Source organism: Podarcis vaucheri (genome assembly GCF_965113315.1).
Source record: "Podarcis vaucheri genome assembly, chromosome: 2".
Taxonomy (NCBI): domain Eukaryota; kingdom Metazoa; phylum Chordata; class Lepidosauria; order Squamata; family Lacertidae; genus Podarcis; species Podarcis vaucheri.
Window position 1 is genome coordinate 6,741,847 of NC_138760.1, and position 22,115 is coordinate 6,763,961.

The 22,115-nt window shown below is 45.6% G+C and overlaps 3 protein-coding genes and 1 long non-coding RNA gene across 7 annotated transcripts in view; all 4 read left to right on the plus strand.

Moving 5' to 3' along the window:
• LOC309527479 (uncharacterized protein) overlaps positions 1-9,364 on the plus strand; it is a 44,347-nt gene extending 34,983 nt beyond the window's left edge. Inside the window, exon 11 of the mRNA XM_082214312.1 lies at positions 8,551-9,364. The gene's annotated coding sequence lies outside the window, so the exon portion shown is untranslated. The remainder of the gene's footprint in view (positions 1-8,550) is intronic.
• The window catches only part of LOC309522637 (retinol dehydrogenase 7-like), a 77,227-nt gene that overhangs the window by 37,980 nt on the left and 17,132 nt on the right, over positions 1-22,115 (plus strand). Inside the window, exon 2 of the mRNA XM_082206075.1 lies at positions 779-850. Within this exon, the coding sequence (XP_082062201.1) occupies positions 779-850 (72 nt within the window). The remainder of the gene's footprint in view (positions 1-778; positions 851-22,115) is intronic.
• Positions 1-22,115, plus strand: part of LOC309522716 (retinol dehydrogenase 7-like) — a 38,739-nt gene that overhangs the window by 12,764 nt on the left and 3,860 nt on the right. The window contains exons 2-4 of one of the 4 annotated variants that reach the window (XM_082206187.1): positions 779-850; positions 2,507-2,828; positions 2,907-3,165. In XM_082206187.1, coding sequence (XP_082062313.1) covers positions 2,516-2,828; positions 2,907-3,165 — 572 coding nt within the window. In that variant the 5' untranslated portion in view covers positions 779-850; positions 2,507-2,515. Of the gene's footprint in view, positions 1-778; positions 851-2,506; positions 2,829-2,906; positions 3,166-6,655; positions 6,814-19,789; positions 19,934-20,551; positions 21,309-21,418; positions 21,741-22,115 lie in introns of those variants that run through there. The other 3 variants (XM_082206184.1, XM_082206185.1, XM_082206186.1) reach the window with 3 other exon arrangements.
• LOC309522941 lies at positions 17,061-18,621 on the plus strand. The gene is made up of 2 exons (XR_014215179.1): positions 17,061-17,556; positions 17,798-18,621. It is a non-coding gene; the product is annotated as an uncharacterized lncRNA (long non-coding RNA).

Genomic DNA, 22,115 nt, shown 5'->3' on the forward strand with positions numbered 1-22,115 from the left:
GTCACCACGCTCACAGGCTTCACCGCCTGTGATTTTTGAGGGTCCCTGCGTCGCCGCAGCGGCAAGACCCGATCCTGCGGAGCCGATTCCCTCCGGAGCTCAGAGGGAATCCGCCATTAGTCGATCGCGCTAACCCGGAAGTCCTCCTCGGACCGCTTTCTGAACCTCGATACTGTATCGTAATTTCTTTTTACAACACTTCCATTCAAGCTGGGCTTGGATTTCAGTTTTCAGGAGGGATAGAAAGCTGGATTGGAGCAGCAGTGCTATTGAAATCCGCGGGGCTTTCTTCAATGTAAGCAGGGGCTCAGATTTCAGCATTAGTAAAGGAGAACCCCTTGGCTGCTGCTATATAAAATAAGGGTCTGGAGCCCAGCAAAATGGTTCTTTTCCTTTCCTAAAAATGACCTGCCTTGTCCCTGCTAACAAGTGGAATGGGCAGAGGTACCAGAGGTTACAGATAAAAATGAAGTGGGGCTCTCTCCAGCCTTTTGTCCCTCTCTTCAGCGAGGCATTTAGAGAACGAGCAGTTTATCAACCTGGTGGTCTTTTCTTTTCACACCCACACACCTGCTGCTCCCTTCAACATGAATCTTCTGGTTATCCTTCCCCCATCCTTGAAACGTACCTAGATCTGAACTAAGCAAGAAAGAGCAGTGATCTTTATCAGTCCTTTCAGTTCTGAATGGTTTCAGCACTCCAAGTTATTGACATCCACACTATGTAAACAATAAACGAACTGACAAAAATATTTCATTATCTTATTTCTAATATGCAGGTTGCAAATCATTCTAACCGCTCTTTCTGCACACCAGCAGCAGAAAGGAAACCTACGGGACCACCTCTCCTGGTATGCCCCGCGGAGGACCTTAAGGTCCATAAATAGCAACATCCTAGACGTCCCGGGCCCTAAGGAAGTCAGATTAGCCTCAGCCATGGCCAGGGCCTTTTCAACACTGGCTCCGGCCTGGTGGAACGCTGTGTCTCATGAGACCAGGGCCCTGCAGGATCTGATTTCTTTCCGCAGGGCCTGTAACACAGAGTTGTTCTGCCTGGCGTTTGGCTTGGAATCAGCCTGACCCCTCCCCCTCTTTCCTTCTCCTTCTGTGATGGAACTCCTATTTGGGGATTTCCCTGACTTTTTTCTGGCCCATGTAGGACCAGTCTGCATTTTAAGTCTGCATTTTAAGTTGTACTTTAATCTTGTTTTTAAGTTGTATTTTAACCAGTTGTTTTTATAGCTGATGTTAGCCGCCCTGAGCCCAGTCTTGGCCATGGAGGGTGGGGTATAAATAATTTTTTTAAAAAAGAATGCTTTAACAGTCATGTGTGGAGTCTTTCTCTATATACTAGAATTCATGCACCAAAGAAAGCTGGCCGGGTCGAGCCTCACCCTTCCTACTCTAGTTGAAATGTAATTTTGCAAGCAATCTACGCATCTTTCTTTCAGCAGGAGGGATGTGCTTCCGCAAGAAAGATACTCTCAACCCCAGGCTTTCTTCCTACTCTAGACAAATGATTTATTTGCTCTATCCATACATGAACAGAACACAGGGGAAAGGGGCTGAATCTGTGGCACAAAGCTCTGCAGTGGGAGGAATTTGGTATGTTTCCCTCACCAACAGATTTCCCAATTAGTTTAAAGAAGGCAGTTAAGTTTCGCCATCCTTGCCAGAAGGGAGGAACTCCCTTTGCAACCAGTGGACTATGAAAAACAGCAGCAGGCGGAAAAGGAGCAACTGCAAATGGGAGAAAGAAGCATTGCTTTACCTGCCGCACAACTGAAGCTGAGAGCCTTTCCTCTAACCAGTCGCAGGTTTGTCTCTTCCCTTTTCAAAATAAAGTAAAATAAAAATTGTCCAGCAGCACCTTATACACCAACTAAGTTTGTTTTGGTATAAGCTTTTGTGTGTATATGTATCTGAAGAAGTGTGCAGACACATGGAAGTTTATACCAGAACAAACCTAGTTGGTCTATAAGGAGCTACTGAACAATTTTTTATTTTTTATTTTGACGGCTACCTACCTGAATCTTCCCTTTTCAATTATACATAATAGTAACTTCCTGTCTCCACTAATATGTGCTTATGACAACTTTCTTTCAGGCTAATATTCAGTAGGTGACACTTTTCTCAAGCTTCAGGCTGGGGGAGAGAGGAAGCTTCACTTCCTGAATTTCTTCTTCCTGGGCACCCCTGAAAGGCCCAGAAATATTTCCAGAAAAAGTTCAGAACTTTAAAAGGTACATGCAAGTCATTAGGTTAACTTCCGATCAGTTTGCTAGACCTGTTATTATTTCAGCCTGCCTCTGTTCCAAGCAGCTCATTGCACCATGCAAAAATTCTCCTTTCCCTCAACAACACTGCAAAGGAGGCGAAATTCAGCAGTGGCAACATAAAAGGTCTCCCGCTGAGCTATGTGGTGGAGTAGGGATTCGACTTTTGCGCCTCCAAATCCTGCCAGGGGCGTGCATGCTTCCTAATGCTTGAATTCTTTTTCCCTGCAGGTTTCAGCCATGTGGCTCTACCTGGCTGCCCTGCTGGGGCTTTACTTCCTTCGGCGATGGTACAAGGAGAGGCAGACGGTGGAGAACCTGACGGAGAAATATGTCTTCATCACGGGGTGTGACTCTGGCTTTGGAAACCTACTTGCCAGGCAGCTGGATGCCCGGGGTCTGCGGGTGCTGGCAGCCTGTCTCACGCAGAAGGGGGCAGAGCAGCTGGACAAGGCCAGCTCAGAGCGCTTGAAAACCACCATTCTGGATGTGACCAGCACAGAGAGTGTGACGGCAGCGACGGAGTGGGTGAAAGGGTGCATTGGGAACAAAGGTGAATCTCTACCTTCCTTGTGCTGCCTCTGTGCGGGTATCAGGTCCTCGAATTACAAACATCTGTTCTTTCTCACAGGGCTTTGGGGCTTGGTGAACAACGCAGGCACAGCTCTACCATCAGGTCCCAATGAATGGCTGACCAAAGATGACTTTGCAAAGGTGATCAATGTCAACCTTCTTGGGATGATTGATGTGACGCTACACATGGTGCCCCTGGTGAGGAGAACCAGAGGGAGGGTGGTCAACATCTCCAGTACGAATGGACGCCTGGCAGTCTTTGGAGGTGGTTACTGCCCATCCAAGTTTGGTGTGGAAGCCTTCTCTGACAGCCTGAGGTAAAAACAGCAGCTCTTTAATGTCTTCTTTTGCTTGCTTTAGTGCAACATCTGCCACACTCCCTAACCACTTGCCAGGCTGGAAGTGGCTGATGCGAGTCCTCCTGGTTTAGTTGCCAAGTCTGGGGAAAGTGGGCTGCAGGGAAGAAAGAGCTGGGAAATATGGCAGCTGCCCAGGGCTTTGCCCAAAACTCGCACAACTTGAGATGAATGTATCCAGGAAGGATCTCAAAAGAGAAGATAGACAGGGACTGGAAGTTGTTTAAAGGATACTTGTAAAATCAGAACTCCTATTAGAATAAACAAGTTCCATTTTAAATACTGAAATACTAAATAAGATGGATAACAATGTGTAATAGAAAAAGAAGCATGAAATTAGGTTAAAGGTGTGTGAAAGAAAGTAATAGAAGTGGATAGAAATTGCAATTGAGTAGATTGGAAGTCTAACACAAAAGTGGGGTGAGCCGTGGTGGATGGTGATGGGAAAAGGAATTATCTGTGGGATTGAGTGTAGGTAGGTTTGAACATTTTTAAGGATTGTATGAAATGTATGTTTGTATGCTTGTATATTCGCAATATGTGTGTATTAATGCTGAATTATTTTAATAATAAAAACTTTTCAAAAAAAAAAGAAAAAGAAAAAAGAAGGTATCCAGGCACAGGCCATGTCCACATCTGGCCTTGAACCAAACTTTTCAAATCACAATCCTGCAATTGGATGTGTGGCTCTCAGTCCAGGACCTTCTCATTAATGGTGAACATGCTATGGATGTCCCCCTGTTTTCCTTAGAATAGTTTGGGCCCAACATGCTTTATAGAAATGTTGATTACCATGTTGAAAAGTGTGTGCTTTTTCCAACTATTTACGTACCACTTAATTATCAAGATGTGGGACTGAGCAGTTATCTGCACATATGCACTGCCCAGGCTCACGTAGCAGGGAGGTCACTGCTAACACTGCGGTTTGACTTCACTCGCAGAGGCACACTCTGTTGAATAAAGGTAAAGGTAAAGGTACCCCTGCCGGTACGGGCCAGTCTTGACAGACTCTAGGGTTGTGCGCTCATCTCACTCTAGAGGCTGGGAGCCAGCGCTGTCCGCAGACACTTCCGGGTCACGTGGCCAGCGTGGCAAGCTGCATCTGGTGAGCCAGCGCAGCACACGGAACGCCGTTTACCTTCCCGCTAGTAAGCGGTTCCTATTTATCTACTTGAACCCGGGGGTGCTTTCGAACTGCTAGGTTGGCAGGCGCTGGGACCGAGCGACGGGAGCACACCCCGCTGCAGGGATTCGACCCGCGGACCTTTCAATCAGCAAGTCCTAGGCGCTGAGGCTTTTACCCACAGCGCCACCCGCGTCCCAGAGGCACACTCTGTTGAATGGTTTCTTTAAATGTGCAGGTTCATCATTGTTCCACCCGATGTGTATGTCTTTAAGGGGCCAGAGCAAGGGCCACAGCAAAATAACGAGACCCAGCTTTACAGCTGTGAAACATAGCAGGTGCTGCTAAGTCGTGTTAATTAAGCTGTGTCAGCAATTGGGTATAGTATATAAGTAGCAGCACCTAGCTCTCCCATTACCCTGGAGGATGGGTTGGGTCATGTTTGTTGTTGTTATCTTTAGTGTAAAAGGAGTTTTTGTTTTGTTATTTTGGAGTTCCTTGTTATGCATGGTCTCCCCAGCAAGCTCTCTGCAGCGCTACTAAACTGCAAATAGCCAACACACTCCATTCTCTTTTGAGATACATGGATGCCAACGTCCAGGTTTCCGTGATATGGCAGACGGAGAGTGGAAAGTGTTGATAAGGCAGCTTGTCAAATTTGGGAAAATACTAATTTACTCTCAGAGGCTGTGAGACAATTTAAAGTGGTGAATGTATAAACCACCAAGGTGGGAAAGGCTGAGGTGGGAGGTTGGAGGAAAATGCAAGGGAAAGGGTGGTCCACGACAAAAATGGCACCTTGTGTGAATTGATTTGGGAGGATTTGACTGTGATGGAGACAAAGCAGGAAGGGAGGGCAAAAGGTATGGGAGGCTACTATATGTGGTGGCAATGTAAAGTTATTAAGAAGACCTGGGAAGTGACATATAAAGATTTGAAGAGAATGTGGAAAATGTTTTTCGTTAAAAAAACCAGACACTATAATTTTGGAAGGACAGGACTTAATGGATTTATTGAGCAAAAGACTCTGTTCCTGCATTGGAGAGTGGATGCCAGGTCAAGACCAACCCATCCCTATAACGTGGTTCCTCTAGTTACGAACTTAATTTGTTCCAGAGGTCCGTTCTTAACCTGAAACTGTTCTTAACTAGAGGCGTGCTTTCGCTAATGGGGCCTCTTGCTGCTGCTGTGCCGCCAGCACACGATTTCTGTTCTAATCCTGGGGCAAAGTTCTCTAACTCTTCCAGATTAGCGGAGTTTGTAACCTGAGGCGTTTGTAAGTCGAGGTACCACTGTAGGAGGAAGAAGTCACCACCAAAGAAAATAAAGAATATTGGCAAAATAAATTAATGAACTATGCAGGACATATTAGATAATTTGAAACCCAAGAAAGAAAGGACATGGATTTATTTTTTTTAAGGGGTAATGTTTAATCCATACTTTGTAAGCTTTGTGTATAGGTTTCTACATTAGTTGAACTTCTAAAAGTCACTTGTAATAAGATGAATAAGGTTTTAAAATGGGATTAAGAATATAAGATTTTATGGACATGCATGAATCTGTATAAAATAATGGAACCAGGAGGGGGAGTGGAGGGAAGTCAATCAAGTTTTATGGTTTACATTTTTTGATTGTGATGAGTGTTGTTGTTTTTTTGTTATCATAAAATTAATAAACGAGAGAGAGAGAGGGAGGGAGGGAGGGATACATGGATGCTGACAACTAAGCCATGAATGTGTAGCATTTGGAGAGAAATTCTGTGTGGCATCTTCTCAGGGTTGTTTGCACTGTAATCTTCTTCTGCACAAAGGTTTGGTAAAACCCTTCATTGCTGCTTTTTTAGAACACGGGGTCCTAGAACCCAAAGAACAGGGTCTTGTTCCTTTGCTACAGGTGACCTGCCTTCTTCCTCTTAACAAGGAGACTGGGCAGAGATGGCAGAGGCTGCAGGGAGGAGGGTGGGAAGCAGCCCTGGCAGAAAAGGCTCCTTGCTCTCTGCAGCAAATTTCCCCCACTAGGTTAAGGTCTCCCTTCGGGAAGGCATTTGATGTATCAGCGAGACTTTGAATCCTGTCCTCATGACTGTCTCTTAATACAACTGGTGCTGTGTCATACACACTCCTCTCCTGGGTAGGGCGTATCCTGGCTCCTGCAAGAGGGCAGAAGGCAGGGGAGCTGCAGTTCCCATCTTTTCTTTCTCCTCAATTTTGGATTTCTTTTTTTTAAAAGAAAGATGTACCTATCCATGGACCCAAGTTCCTGACCTGCATTCCTGACCTATGACTCAGTAGGCAATGATGTTTCTTCTTGTATTCCTCTGCATTTCAGGCAAGAGCTCCATCCTTTTGGAATCCACGTCAGCATTATTGAACCTGGTGGTTTCCAAACAACCATTTTCACACAAGCAGTAGAGAATTTAAAGAAAGTATGGAACCGAGTGCCGTCTGACATAAAAGAAGTCTATGGGAAACAGTACTTGGAGAACTGTGAGTAGACGTGGAGGGGATTTCAGCATGGTTTGCATTTTCCTGCAAACATACCCAATTCACACTTCATGAAGCAATATATTAACCAATACATAGCTCTGCTTAGGAATTCAAACTCCTCTAGATTTAGCAACAAGTTCTCCAGACTAACTATGTGTACAAAGTGAACATAATATACAAAAATGCACTTAGCAAATTGATCACGATAAAAAAAATCACTATGCAAGGAAATAATGTTTGCCAAAATGTGTATACAGTGGTACCTCAGTTTAAGAACAGCCTGGTTTAAGAATGATTTGGTTTACAAATTCCACAAAACCGGAAATAGTGTCTTGGTTTGAGAACTTTACCTCGGTCTAAGAATGGAATCTGAATGGTGGAAGGGCACCGGCGGTGGGAAGCCTCATTAGGGAAAGCACGCCTCGGTTTAAGAACGGTTTGGGTTTAAGAACAGGCTTCCGGAACAGATTAAGTTTTTAAACCGAGGTACCACAGCGGGTGGCGCTGTGGGCTAAAGCCTCAGCGCCTAGGGCTTGCCGATCGAAAGGTCAGCGGTTCGAATCCCCGCGGCGGGGTGCGCTCCCGCTGCTCGGTCCCAGCGCCTGCCCACCTAGCAGTTCGAAAGCACCCCCGGGGGCAAGTAGATAAATAGGTACCGCTTACCAGCGGGAAGGTAAACGGCGTTCCGTGTGCGGCTCTGGCTCGCCAGAGCAGCGTTGTCACGCTGGCCACGTGACCCGGAAGTGTCTCCGGACAGCGCTGGCCCCCAGCCAATAGATGTGAGATGGGCGCACAAACCCCAGAGTCTGTCGAGACTGGCCCGTACGGGCAGGGGTACCTTTACCTTTACCTTACCACTGTATTGTGAAAACTGAAATGCTGATGACTTTCAAAAACCATAAACTGAAATGAGATGAACCAAATACAAAGCTTTTGGAGATATTGAAACTGAGAGAAACCAAAGTGGACAGGTTCATCCATTGTAGATTTAAATCTTTTGAGAATGTGTTCTGTTTTGAAGCCTCCAAAATAGTTCCAGATGCATCTGCTATGATTTACCGTATTTTTTGCTCTACAAGACTCACTTTTTCCCTCCTAAAAAGTAAGGGGAAATGTGTGTGCGTCTTATGGAGCGAATGCAGGCTGCACAGCTATCCCAGAAGCCAGAACAGATCGAGAGATCGCTGCACAGCGATCCCTCTTGCTGTTCTGGCTTCTGGGATTCAGAATTTTTTTCTTCTTGTTTTCCTCCTCCAAAAACTAGGTGTGTCTTGTGGTCTGGTGCGTCTTATAGAGCGAAAAAGTTCTTCTAGGGAGAGGTATCTAGAAGCTAACCAGTCCATTCAGCTCCCAAAAGATTTAGGTTACCCCCTACATTTACAGCACTAACTTCTGTTTTGCTTCATATTTCTCACACACAGATTGCAAAATTGCCCAATATTCCGTTAACATTGCCAGCAGCAAGCTTCACCTGGTCACTGACTGTATGGAACATGCCCTGACATCCTGCTCCCCTCGCACCCGCTACTCTGCAGGATGGGATGCAAAGTTCTTGTACATTCCTGCCTCTTACTTTCCAACATCCATCGTTGACTTCGTGGTGAGCTGCATTCAGCCCAAACCTGCTCAAGCTGTATAGACTGCTTTGAAGAAAAACGTTTACAGTTGTCCAAATGAATCAACAATCTGTGGATGGAACACAAGCCTAATTGCATCTTGATGTTTACGTTTTTATTTTGCTTGTTTATGCAAAATAGAAAATGCAACAAACAAACTTTTGCAAGCAGTATACATTGCTTTGAAGAAAAAAATTAATTATATTGCCAAAGGGAAAGCCAGTAGATGGTGTTCCTGTTTTCAGTTTAGCTTATACTGTATTTCTATATATGGTGGATGAGGTAAGGGATGCAGCTGCCGGCATGGGAAAGAAGGAAGTGTCCTTGCTCTGAACCAGCTGTAGAGATAAGGAGGAATATGAGTGGAAGGCTACCTTGAACTCATGCTCTGACTTCAAAGTGTGAAATCGAAGGAGGTGCCCTTAGAAGTGGATGGGAAAAAGGACGAGAGCACAAAGCACTTGCTACAGAAACGGTGGAAAGCTGCTCCAGGACGCCATAAAAGGCCCCAACTGCAGCAATCAATTGGGATTCCAGTTAGGACTGAACGGATAAATTGCCAAGCATATTTTGGCCTGAGAAAGAGGGGTGCCGTCACCAGTTTCTGGAATGTCCCCGGCAAAAATGATGGATAGCTGAGCCAGCTTCACAACTTTATCTTTGAGTATTCTTTCATATACAGTTGTACCTTGGAAGTCGAATGGAATCCATTCCGGAAGTCCGTTCGACTTCCAAAACGTTCAGAAACCAATCAGAAGCTGCACCGGACGATTGAAAATCATTCCAGTTTTTGATTGTTCAGGAGCTGAAATGTACAAGTTCCAAAGCGTTTGGCAACCAAGGTACGACTGTACTTTATTTGTATATTAGCACCTGTTGCTGTTTCTTTGCTTATTATGATAGTAGTTAATAAAGCTTGCCTCTACTGCCTAAAAGTTTGAGATCCAAAGAACTAATTTGCAAACATTTTAGCAAATAGGATGAAAAAATCTTAGGTAAATATATACATCAAGGTGAATATATACATCAAGATCAGGCAGGGTTTCTTACAGGTAGAAAAAGCCGAAAAAGCTTTTGATAATGTTTCCTGGGATTTCATGAAAAAATTACTTGAAGAAATTAATTGTGTATATAAATTTTTAAAAGGAATACAAGCAATATACTGGGAACAAATTGCGAAATTAATTGTAAATCAGGTGATAATGAATGAATGTAAAATACAAAAAGGAACTAGGTAAGGATGTCCGTTAGCACCGATATTGTTCATTCTGGTCCTGGAAGTACTTGCAAGAAATATAAGAGCTGATAAAGACATTAAAGGGATAAAAACTGGAAAAAATGAATTTAAGCTGAAAGCCATAGCTGATGATCTATTAACTACAGTAGAAGATTCAAAAACATCTTTCCTTAGAGTAGTAGAGAAAATTCAATAGTTTGGGGAAGTGGCAGGATTTAAATTAAATAGAAATAAAACTAAATTATTAGTTAAAAATTTAAAAGAGGAAGAGAAAAAAGATTTGGCCCAAAGCATTGAGATAGAAATCCATAAAAAAGTAAAATATTTAGGGATGTGGTTAACAACAAGATCAAAACTGGAAACAGAACTGTTAGATCCCAAAACTAAGAACTTGTCAAGAATGTATAACTTGCTGTTGGAATGGAATACCCAGGATGAAACAGTGAAATCTGTTGGATAAAAGCAGCAATGCAAAAGCCAGCTGCAGGTGGCTGGAAAGCAAAACAGGATGTTGTTGTCTCGAACTGTACTGTTGGGAAAAGGGGGGAGTCTATTTTCTGTACTGAGCACCGGATGTTAGCTCAGAGTGTCATCTGACCTGTACTGGAAGTACAGGGGAGGAGTTGTGACTCTTCTGATGGAGTCTGGAAGGTGCAGTCACGTTTCTATGTACTGCTGAATGACAGGAATAAAAGACATGTAAATAGTCTCCTGTCTGTCTCATTTCCCCTCCCTGGGGGGGAAAGCAGGGAGAGAGAAGCAGAGGGTGTGTTCTTCTCACGTCTGACGAGGAGAATCGCCAATTTACGACCTTGCCTGCCGGGAGACGCAGACGGAAGGTCAACAAGTATCTCACTCGGTTTGCCCCGGGGGAGGCCAGTTACCTCTGACTGTGAGCTGAGATACTGACAAAATCAACTATGATTAAATGGGCACAAGATGTAGGACATAATATTATGATGGCTGACTGGGAACAGTTATGGACCACAGGTATGAAGTTTACGGCATGTAATCCCTTAAGAGAGAATATAATGAAAATGATCTACAGCTGGTACATGACCCCAGTCAAGCTTGCAAAAATATATCACTTGTCCGATAATAAATGTTGGAAATATAAAGAGACTGAAGGTACATTTTTTCACCTTTGGTGGACGTGCCCAAGGATTAAGACATTCTGGGAGATGATTTATAATGAAATGAAAAAGGTGCTGTGATGGGATGATGAGCTGCTTGTGTGTAAAATCATAGTCCCTCAGAGTCTGTGCAAGTTCACAAACCTCTGACTGTGACGGAGCCCCTCAGACATGGCTGCTCTAGTCACTTGCAGATTCCGACAGTGGTTGCTTTCGGAATCACTTCCAGCATAAAAGCTCCTTAACGGAAACACGTCTTCTGGACTCGCGGCGTGACAGTTTCCGGCGAGGAGTGGGTCTCCCTATGGGAAGTCCAGAAACCTCCCCACTGTTCTCGCTGGATGTGTCCCTGAGCCCTCCCTCTTGCTCGCTTTCCCTCAGAGATCCACCTCTCCCCCTGCTGGTTCCTGCTTCAGCTGCTGAGTCTCTCCCAGCCTCCGTGAGCCCTTCCACCACCTGTTCCTCCGATGGCAGTTCCCTGATATCCACCTCCCCTCCAGGACCCCCTTCACCCCCTCCCGTTCCCTCTCCTCTAGGCGGTGAGGAGGAGGTAAAACCCTGAAAAGAATCCTCTTCATCTTCAGACGTCTCGAACATTTCCCTCCATTGGTCGCCGTTCCGGCTCGCTGAATCCTCCTCTTCCTCGGAATCTGTGAATCCCTCCAACTCCTCTTCCTCATCGGTGGTAGCAAAGTATTCCCTCCGGAACCTCGCTACAGGCTGAGGTTTACGTGGGAACCTCTGATGGAAAGTTTCTATTAAAACCTCGTCATTGACGTCCTCTGCCATGACCCAGGTGTTTTCCGACTCCGGTTCCCCTTCCCACATTACCAAATACTCTACTTGATCTCCCTTCCACCTGGAATCGAGGATCTCCGCCACATGGTTGCTGTGTTCCCTGTCCTCCATTGCTGGTCCCCGAGTAACCCTCCCTTCTCTGTCCCCTTTATACGGTGACAGCAACGACCTGTGGAAAACTGGGTGCAGCTTCATGTGGTTTGGTAACCGGAGTCTGAAAGCCACTGGGTTGACCTGTTGCGTGACTTCAAATGGGCCCAGTCTTTTGGGTCTTAACTTCTTACAACCCCCTTTGAATGGTAACCCTTGGGTTGGCAGCCACACCTGGTCCCCCACCCTAATGGTTTCACCTTCCCTTCTGTTTTTGTCTGCCTGCTTCTTATATTCCTCCTTGGCCCTGTCTAAGTTAAGTTGGAGCTGACGATGGATCGCTTCCATTTCTTCCACGAACTGTTCGGCAGCTGGAACGCTCCATCTCTCCCCTCCCCCCCCTGGGATGGCACCCGTAATTAGCCAAAAAGGGGCTCATCCCTGTGGACACGTTCTCCGCATTGTTGTAGGCAAATTCCGCCAACGCCAGCTTCTCCACCCAATCATTCTCTCTGTCATTGACATAACACCTCAAATATTGCTGGAGGATGCCATTGGCTCTTTCCGCCTGCCCGTTGGTTTCAGGATGCCGGGCAGTCGAAAAATTGACCTCTACATGCAGCAAGCTCATGAGCTTCCTCCAGAACCTGGAAGTAAATTGTTTCCCTCGGTCTGAAACCACCCTCAAGGGGGCGCCATGCAACCTAAACACATTTTCTACAAACAATTTAGCTGTTTCTTCTGCCGTGACAGCATGTGAGCAGGCTATAAAGTGGGCCATTTTGGTTAACAGGTCTACCACAACCATGATGGCTGTTTTCCCTCTGGCCTTTGGCAGATCAGTCATGAAATCTATTGCCACTGCTTCCCATGGTCTTTCAGGTGTGGGTAGCGGTTCTAATAACCCTGCCGGTGCCCGCCTCTCCCCTTTGGCTCGCTGGCATTGGTCACAACCTCTCACATACTCCCGCACATCTTCCCTGACCTTGGGCCACCAAAATTCCCTGGTAACCAGCCACATGGTTTTGTGTTGCCCAAAATGCCCTGCTGTGGGGCTATCGTGCAGCTGCTTGAGTACCTTCCCCCTCAACTCTCCTTCAGGTATATATAACGCTCCCTTGTAATACAACGCCCCGTTTCTCTCCTCAAAACCTCCGGGTTTATCTCCCTCCCTCCTGAGACCCCTGAGTTTGTCCTGGGCGTATTCATCATTCTCCGTTCCCTCTACCAGTTCTCTTTGCCCCACCAATGCCGCCCCACACACCCAGCGGTCCTCTGGAATGACATGTCTTTCTTCGGGTGCTCCCTCCCCCTCCAAATATTCAGGTTTGCGTGAGAGAGCGTCCGCCCTAATGTTCTCTGGGCCTGGCACGTAACAAATCTCAAAGTTAAATTTGGAGAACTCCTGAGCCCATCTCAACTGCCGTTGGTTGAGCACTCGTGCCGTTCTCCAATACTCTAGGTTCTTGTGGTCAGTGCACACTTGCACCTTATGTTGTGCGCCAATTAGCAGGTGCCTCCATCTCTGGAAAGCCTCATGAATGGCAAGTAGTTCTCGGTCATACACCGTGTAGTTCCTCTCGGATTTGTTCAGCTTTCGCGAAAAAAAGGCACACGGTCTCCACTCTGACTCCTCCTTTCCTGGCTGCAGAAGAAGCACTGCCCCTATGGCTCTGTCTGATGCGTCTGTTTTGACTCTCATCTTTTTTTGTAAATCCACATGCAGAAGTTGTTCTTCAGAGGCGAAGGCCCTTTTTAGTTCCTCAAATGCTCGCTCCGCCTCCTCAGTCCAAACAAATTTCTTCTTACTGCTGAGACAGTCCGTAATGGGCGCCGTCAGGTGAGCAAAGTTTCGGATGAACTTACGATAAAAGTTCCCAAACCCTAGGAACCTCTGCACATCCTTCTTTGTTTTGGGTGTTTTCCATTCCAGCACTGCCTGGACCTTTCTGGGATCCATGGCCAATCCCTTGTCTGACAGGCGGTACCCCAGGAATTCCACCTCCTTGGTATGAAACTGACACTTCTCCAGTTTCACCCACAGCCTGTTGGCTTGCAGCCTGCTCAACACTTCTCTGACGTCTCTCACATGCTGCTCCTCATTCTCAGAATACACCAACACGTCATCTAGGAAGGCCACGCAATTCTTGTAAAGCAAAGACCCCAGTACGTGGTTCATAAACGATTGGAAGCACGCCGAGCCTGCTTGTAGACCGAAGGGCATTACTAAATATTCAAATGCCCCCAAAGGGGTGAACATGGTGGTTTTCCATTCATCCCCTTTCCTTATACGTATCAGGTTGTACGCCCCCCTGAGGTCCAGCTTTGTAAAAATCTTTCCCTTCCGCACCCTGTCCAAAATGTCGTCGATCCTGGGCATAGGGAAGGCCGCTGGTTCTGACACTGCGTTTAAAGCCCTGAAGTCACACACAAGTCTCGGCTTGTCCGTGTTTTTCTTATCCACAAAAAACACTGGGCTGCCTCCCACCGCTCTGGACTCTCTGATGAAACCTCGCTTCAGGTTCTTGTCAATAAACTCTCTTAACTCCTGCATCTCTTTGTCTGACATGGCGTACAGCTTGCCTACAGGGAGCTGTGCCCCAGGGAGTAAATTGATTTGACAGTCAAAGGCTCTATGCGGGGGTAGTTGGTCAGCTTCCCTTTCGCTGAACACGTCGCTGAGATCTGCGTATTGTCGTGGTACCTTCACTTTCTCTGTTACTTCCGTCCCTGCTAGGGTAGCTTGGGCTCCTGCTGAACCCTTTCCCTCCTTGCAGTGTTCTAAGCAATGTGCGGAACCAAAGGAAACCACTCTCTGATGCCAGCCCACCAGCGGATCATGTAACACCAGCCAGCTCATCCCCAAAATAATGGGAGCGCCTCCCAAGGTGGCCACATTAAACGCTATCAGTTCTGTGTGCCTTGCCACCTTCATTATCATTGGGACGGTCTGCAAGCTGACTTCTCCTCCCAACAGCTCCCTGCCATCGATCGTGGTCACCTGCAGGGGGTTGCTTAAAGGGATCGTCTGTATCTGGTGTTCAGCTGCAAACTCTTTGCTCATGAAATTGCAGGAGCTGCCTGAGTCCAACAGCGCCTTTATCTTTAGAGGGTATCCGTTTTGCAGCTCTAGTGACACTTCTATCACTAGGGCAGGTTTAGGAGGTTCTGGCGTGGGCACTTTCACTGCTTTTTGGCCTGGCTGCTGTGCCCCAACGGTGGCAGCCAGGCGTTGGCTTTTATTTGCTCCGGTATTTCCTCCACTCCTCCCTCAACAGCTCCCACCATCCCTTGCCATTCCTTCCTCTGGGGGCAGACTCTGGCAAAGTGACCTGGCTGTTGGCAGAGATAGCATTTCCGGGCGCCTTTTCCCTCCTTCTTTCCCCCCTCACTGGGCTTTGAAACTGCGCGCACACGCGCTGTTCCGATTTCCATCGGCTCTGCCGGCGGGAAAGTTGGCTCTGGAATGTCTGGAATGTGGAACTCCTTCCAACGTTCCCCCTTCCCTTCCCGCCTCTCCAAGGCTCTCGCCTCCTGGCGCGCTCCTATGGTCAGCGCCGATTTGGTCAGCTGATCCATAGAAACCGCCCTGGGACTCCGGGAAAGTTCGTCTTTCACAGCCGAAGCAAGCCCTTCTTCAAATAGCATTTGAATGGGTTCTGCCGATAAGTCCCACCCCAATCTGTGAAACAGCATGGTGAACTCAGTCCAGTACTCACGGACAGATCGGCTCCCCTGCTTGCAAGCCATTAGCTGTCTGCGCACCACTCCCTGCTCAATATCGCTGGAAAACATGAGATCCATTGCACAAAAGAACTTCATGGTGTCCTTTAGGACGTCATTATTCGTTGCCATCAGGGGTCTAACCCAGTCCCTCGCCCCCCTTTCAAGATGCCCAATCACGAAAGCCACTCGCGATTCCTCGTCAGGAAATTCATCAAACTGCACATTGAGGGCATATTGCATCTCTGTTCTAAAGGCATGGTAGTCCTTGCCCCCCCCCCAAACTTCTGCACCAATCCTGGTACCTTTCTGGTGAACTGGGTGGCTTTCCCCTTTTTGTCTACATCCTGAGCCCTTCTCTCCTCAAGCCTCGCCGTCTGCAGCGCCAGTTGGATCTCCAACGCCCGGTACCTTTCTTCCAAGCTTGGACCAGCTCCAACTCCTGCTTCTCCGGTTCCGGCTGGGTCACTCATGATGCCTTCTCCTGCACAAACAGCTTACAGGGACTGTTGGAATGCTGTGATGGGATGATGAGCTGCTTGTGCGTAAAATCGTAGTCCCTCAGAGTCTGTGCAAGTTCACAAACCTCTGTCTGTGACGGAGCCCCTCAGACATGGCTGCTCTAGTCACTTGCAGATTCCGACAGTGGTTGCTTTCGGAATCACTTCCAGCATAAAAGCTCCTTAACGGAAACACGTCTTCTGGACTCACGGTGTGACAGTTTCCGGCGAGGAGTGGGTCTCCCTGTGGGAGGTCCAGAAACCTCCCCACTGTTCTCGCTGGACGTGTCCCTGAGCCCTCCCTCTTGCTCGCTTTCCCTCAGAGATCCACCTCTCCCCCTGCTGGTTCCTGCTTCAGCTGCTGAGTCTCTCCCAGCCTCCGTGAGCCCTTCCACCACCTGTTCCTCCAATGGCAGTTCCCTGACAGGTATTTAAATATACCTTCCTGAAGAAACCAGAGGCCTTTCTCCTGGGCATGGTTGGCCAATTGGTGCCAAAAAAGGATAGAACTTTCTTTATGTATGCCACAACAGCAGCAAGAATACTCATCGCGAAGTATTGGAAGACACAAGATCTACCCACCCGGGAAGAATGGCAGGTGAAGGTGATGGACTATATGGAATTGGCGGAAATGACCGGCAGAATCCGAGACCAGGGAGAAGAGTCGGTGGAAGAAGATTGGAAGAAATTTAAAGTTTATTTACAGAAACATTGTAAAATTAAGGAATGTTAGATGGATGTTGGAATGAAGTAATGTGGTTTTAGCAGAAATGCTATAAAGGATTAAGAAAAAACAGATTCTTAAATGGTGAAAGGAGGGAAAGTAAAGTTACATTATATTAAGATAAAATATAGGACAAAAACTGGAAAAGGTGGAAAAGATTTGCTGAAATAGCTAACGGAAATAGAATACAAAAAAGGGAGGTGTGAGGAGGTCAAGGAAATAAGTAAATGAAAGATAAGTTATGGGAAGATTCATTGCATTTTTTTTGTTATTTTTTGTTTTTTATTTTTCTTTTTCTTTCTTTCTTCTTTTCTGTATTGTGATGTGATGTCCTGTTTTTGCTTAATATGCTGTTTTCTATTTTTCCTTTTTCCTTTTTGTAACCTTTCAAATCTTAATAAATATTATTAAAAAAACAACAACAACAAGAAATATAAATGTGTATAAAGACAATTAGGAAAAAGTATGGTCTGAGATAAAAAGGAATTTAGAAATATGGAGTAGAATGAATCTTTCCCTACTAGGAAGAATTGCAGCGGTAAAAATGAATGTGTTGCCGAAAATGCTCTTTCTCTTCCAGACAGTCCCAGTAATGGGACAATCCCCAGTAATGAGGATGATTGACTCAAAAGATGGCAAAAAGATATTTCTAAGTTTATCGGGGTGAGGGTGGGGCAAAAGGCCAAGGATAAAACATAAGAGACTTACAGATACAACAGAAAGATGGGGCTTCGCCCTCTCAGATCTTAAACTGTATTATGAGGCTGCATGTTTGGTATGGACTGGATAAAATTGGAAAAGGAAGAAGCATTAGATTTGGAAGGTACGATAACAGATACGGATGGCGTGCATACATATGGTATGGGAAAGGGAAAATACATAAAGGATTTTACAATCATATAATCAGAAGAGAGCCAGTGTGGTGTAGTGGTTAAGAGTGGTAGTCACGTAATCTGGTGAACCGGGTTCGCTTCCCCGCTCCTCCACATGCAGCTGCTGGGTGACCTTGGGCCAGTCACACTTCTCTGAAGTCTCTCAGCCCCACTCACCTCACAGAGTGTTTGTTGTGGGGGAGGAAGGGAAAGGAGAATGTTAGCCGCTTTGAGACTCCTTAAAGGGAGTGAAAGGCGGGATATCAAATCCAATCCAAGATCATTAATGAGAGTATGGGAGAGGTACAAAGATTTAATAGAACAAAAAACACCTTGGTGGTTATCACCAATTGAAGTTTCATTACTCAAACTGCTTGGCAAAAAGGGAAAGTGGCCTACATATAGAGACTTACTGAGAGATCAAGAAGGAAAATGGAAATTAAAAGATTATAAGGAAATCAAGGATCATGTCCAGAGTTGGTTGCATTATAGACAATTATACGAAATGTATAAGGAAGATAACAAAAAAGGGTTTAGCTATACAGTGGTACCTCGGGTTAAATACACTTCAGGTTACATACGCTTCAGGTTACAGACTCCGCTAACCCAGAAATAGTGCTTCAGATTAAGAACTTTGCTTCAGGATGAGAACAGAAATCGTGCTCCGGCGGCACGGCAGTAGCTGGAGGCCCCATTGGCTAAAGTGGTGCTTCAGGTTAAGAACAGTTTCAGGTTAAGTATGGACCTCTGGAACGAATTAAGAACTTAACTCGAGGTACCACTGCACAATCTCTAGATTCCCAAATGAGGTTATAGAAGAAGTGAAGTTGTTGAAGAAAGCATATAGTATTCTGATAGAATGGAAAACAAAAGATGAGGAGGTCAAATCAGTCATGATTAAATGGGCACAAGATATAGGACATAATATACAATTTGAGGATTGGGAAAAGCTGTGGAACGTAGATTTGAAATTTACAGACTGTTCTCTTTTGAAAGAAAACTATATGAAAATGATGTATAGATTGTATATTACACCAGTAAAAATGGGAAAATGTATAAAACTGGGTTAAATACATGTTGGAAATGTAAATAAAAAGAAGGTACTTTGTATCATATGTGGTGGGAATGTAGAGAAATTTAAAAATTTTGGGAGATGATACACAACGAATTGAAAAAAAAGTTCAAAATGACACTTGTAAAAGAAACGGAAGCATTTTTGTTAGGGATTTTAGGACAAGACCTGCCAAGAAAAACAAAGAACTTATTCATGTATGCTACAGCAGCGGCAAGAGTCTTCTTAGTACAAGGATGGAAGAATGAGGAAATCCCAACGAAAGAACAATGGCAAGAAAAGCTGATGAGCTATGCGAGTTGGCAAAGTTAACACATAAATTGCTTGAGAAGGACAACCGCGACTTCAAGGAAGAATGGGAATTATTTAAAAACTATTTAAAAAGACAACAAAAGGATTTGGACTCCGTGGCAGGTTATTGTTGTTGTTGTTTAGTTGTTTAGTCGTGTCCGACTATTCGTGACCTCATGGACCAGAGCACGCCAGGCACCCCTGTCTTCCACTGCCTCCCGCAATTTGGTCAAACCCATGCTGGTAGCTTCAAGAACACTGTCCAACCATCTCATCCTCTGTCGTCCCCTTCTCCTTGTGCCCTCAATCTTTCCCAACATCAGGGTCTTTTCCAGGGAGTCTTCTCTTCTCATGAGGTGGCCAAAGTCTTGGAGCCTCAGCTTCACGATCTGTCCTTCCAGTGAGCACCCAGGACTAATGTCCTTAAGAATGGATGCGTTTGATCTTCTTGCAGTCCATGGGACTCTCAAGAGTCTCCTCCAGCACCATAATTCAAAAGCATCAATTCTTCAGCGATCAGCCTTCTTTATTAGTAGAACAGATTTATTAGTAGAACGGATTTTGTTCACGAACCGAGGTACCACTGTACTAGAATTCATGCACCAAAGCAAGCTGGCCGGATTGAGCCTCACCCTTCCTACTCTAGGTGAAATATAATTTTGCAAGCCCTCTGCCCATCTTTCTATCAGCAGGAGGGATGTGCTTCCGTAAGAAAGATACGCTCAACCCCAGGCTTTCTTCCTGCTGTAGACAAATGGCTTGAGTTATTTGCTCTATCTATACATGAACAGAACACAGGGGAAAGTGGCTGAATGTGCAGCACGGAGCTCTGCAGTGGGAGGGATTTGGTGTGTTTCCTTCACCAACAGATTCCACAGTTAGTTCAAAGAATCTCAGCACCTAACTGGGTTAATGTTTGCCAGAAGGGAGGAGCTCCGTTTGCAGCCAGTGGAGTATGAAAAACAGCAGCAGGCAGATAAGGAGCAACTGTAAATCGGAGAAGGAAGCATTGCTTTTCCTGCCGCACAACTGAAGCTGAGAGCCTTTCCTCTAACCAGCCGCAGGTCTGTCTCTTCCCTTTTCAAAATCAAATCAAATCAAATCAAATCAAAATTGTCCAGTAGCACCTTATAGACCAACTAAGTTTGTTTTGGTATAAGCTTTCATATGTATGTGTATCTGAAGAAGTGTGCATACACACGGAAGTTTATACCAGAACAAACCTAGTTGGTCTATAAGAAGCTACTGAACAATTTTTTTATTTTGACTGCGTCAGACCCACACGGCTACCTACCTGAATCTTCCCTTTTCAATTATACATGATAGCCAGTAACTTCCTGTCCCCACTAACATGTGCTTATAACAACTTTATTTTAAGCTAATATTCAGTAGGTGACACTTTTCTCAAGCTTCAGGCTGTAGGAGGGGGAAAGCTTCACTTCCTGAATTTCTTCTTCCTGGGCACCCTTTAAAGGCCAAGAAACATTTCCAGAAAAAGTTCAGAACTTTAATAGGTACAAGATCTACCCCAGTCTCTAACAACAACAACAACAACAACAACAACAACAACAACAACAAATAATAATAATAATAATTAATAATAATAATAATAATAATAATAATAATAATAATAATAATTAATAATAATAATAATTTATTTATACCCCACCCATCTGGTTGGATTTCCCCAGCCACTCTGGGTGGCTTCCAATAAAAGATTAAAAATACATTAGAACATCAGTCATTAAAAAGATCCCTAAACAGAGCTGCCTTCAGATGTCTTCTAAACGTCAGATAGTTGTTTATTTCTTTGACATCTGAGGGGAGGGCGTTCCACATGGCAGGTGCCACTTCCAAGAAGGCCCTCTGCCTGGTTCCCTCACTTCTCACAGGGAGGGAACTGCCAGAAAGCCCTTGGAGCTGGACCTCAGTGTTTGGGCTGAAAGATGGGGGTGGAGACGCTCCTTCAGGTATACTGAGCTGAGGCCTTTTAGGGCTTTAAAGGTCAGCACCAACACTTTAATGGTCAGCACGAAGCACATGCCATTTTCTGACATCCCCCCAGTGGTGACACCTGGAGCGAACCACCCCACCCCCCTTCCTGCACCCCTGGGGAGAGTTTGATCACACAAAACAAATTGGGGATCGGACTTTGAGCAAGTGCAATATGTGGTGCAATATTGGCAAAATAATGACCTGTTGGCTGCTAATGCTGAGCTTGCACAATATTTGAGCAGCTGCTAATATCTATAGATGTAAATAGGATCATACTGTTCCACTTTATTTAGTTGTTTAGTTAATAAGCAGCTAGCTAGAGCTATTATTTATACTTCTTTTAGCCTGCCTCTGCTCCAAGCAGCTCTTTGCTTCATGCAAAAATTCTCCTTCCCCTCCACGACACTGCGAGGAAGGCTAAATAAAGCGGTGGAAACATAAAAGGTCTTCCAGTGAACTTCTTGGTGGAGCAGGAATTAGAAATCTCCTCCTCCAAGTCATGCCAGGAGTGTGTTGTGTATGCATCCTAGTGCTTGAATTCTTTTTCCTTGCAGGTTTCAGCTATGTGGCTCTACCTGGCTGCCCTGCTGGGGCTTTACTTCTTTCGCCGATGGTACAAGGAGAGACAGACGGTGGAGAACCTGACGGAGAAATATGTCTTCATCACGGGGTGTGACTCTGGCTTTGGAAACCTACTTGCCAGGCAGCTGGATGCCCGGGGCCTGCGGGTGCTGGCAGCCTGTCTCACGCAGAAGGGGGCAGAGCAGCTGGGCAAGGCCACCTCAGAGCGCTTGAAAACCACCATTCTGGATGTGACCAGCACAGAGAGTGTGGCGGCAGCAACGGAGTGGGTGAAAGGGTGCATTGGGAACAAAGGTGAATCTCTACCTTCCTTGTGCTGCCTCTGTGCTATTGGTGGGACGGGGGATTAGAATTGCCTCTCTGTATTCATTTGTAGGCTACTTTCCCCACATACCGTATTTTTTGCTCTGTAAGACTCACTTTTTCCCTCCTAAAAAGTAAGGGGAAATGTGTGTGGGTCTTATGGAGCTAATGCAGGCTGCGCAGCTATCCCAGAAGCCAGAACAGCAAGAGGGATTGCTGCTTTCACTGTGCAGCGATCCCTCTTGTTGTTCTGGCTTCTGAGATTCAGAATATTTTTTTCCTTGTTTTCCTCCTCCAAAAACTAGGTGCGTCTTATGGTCTGGTGCGCCTTATAGAGCGAAAAATATGGTAATTGTGCCCAAAAAG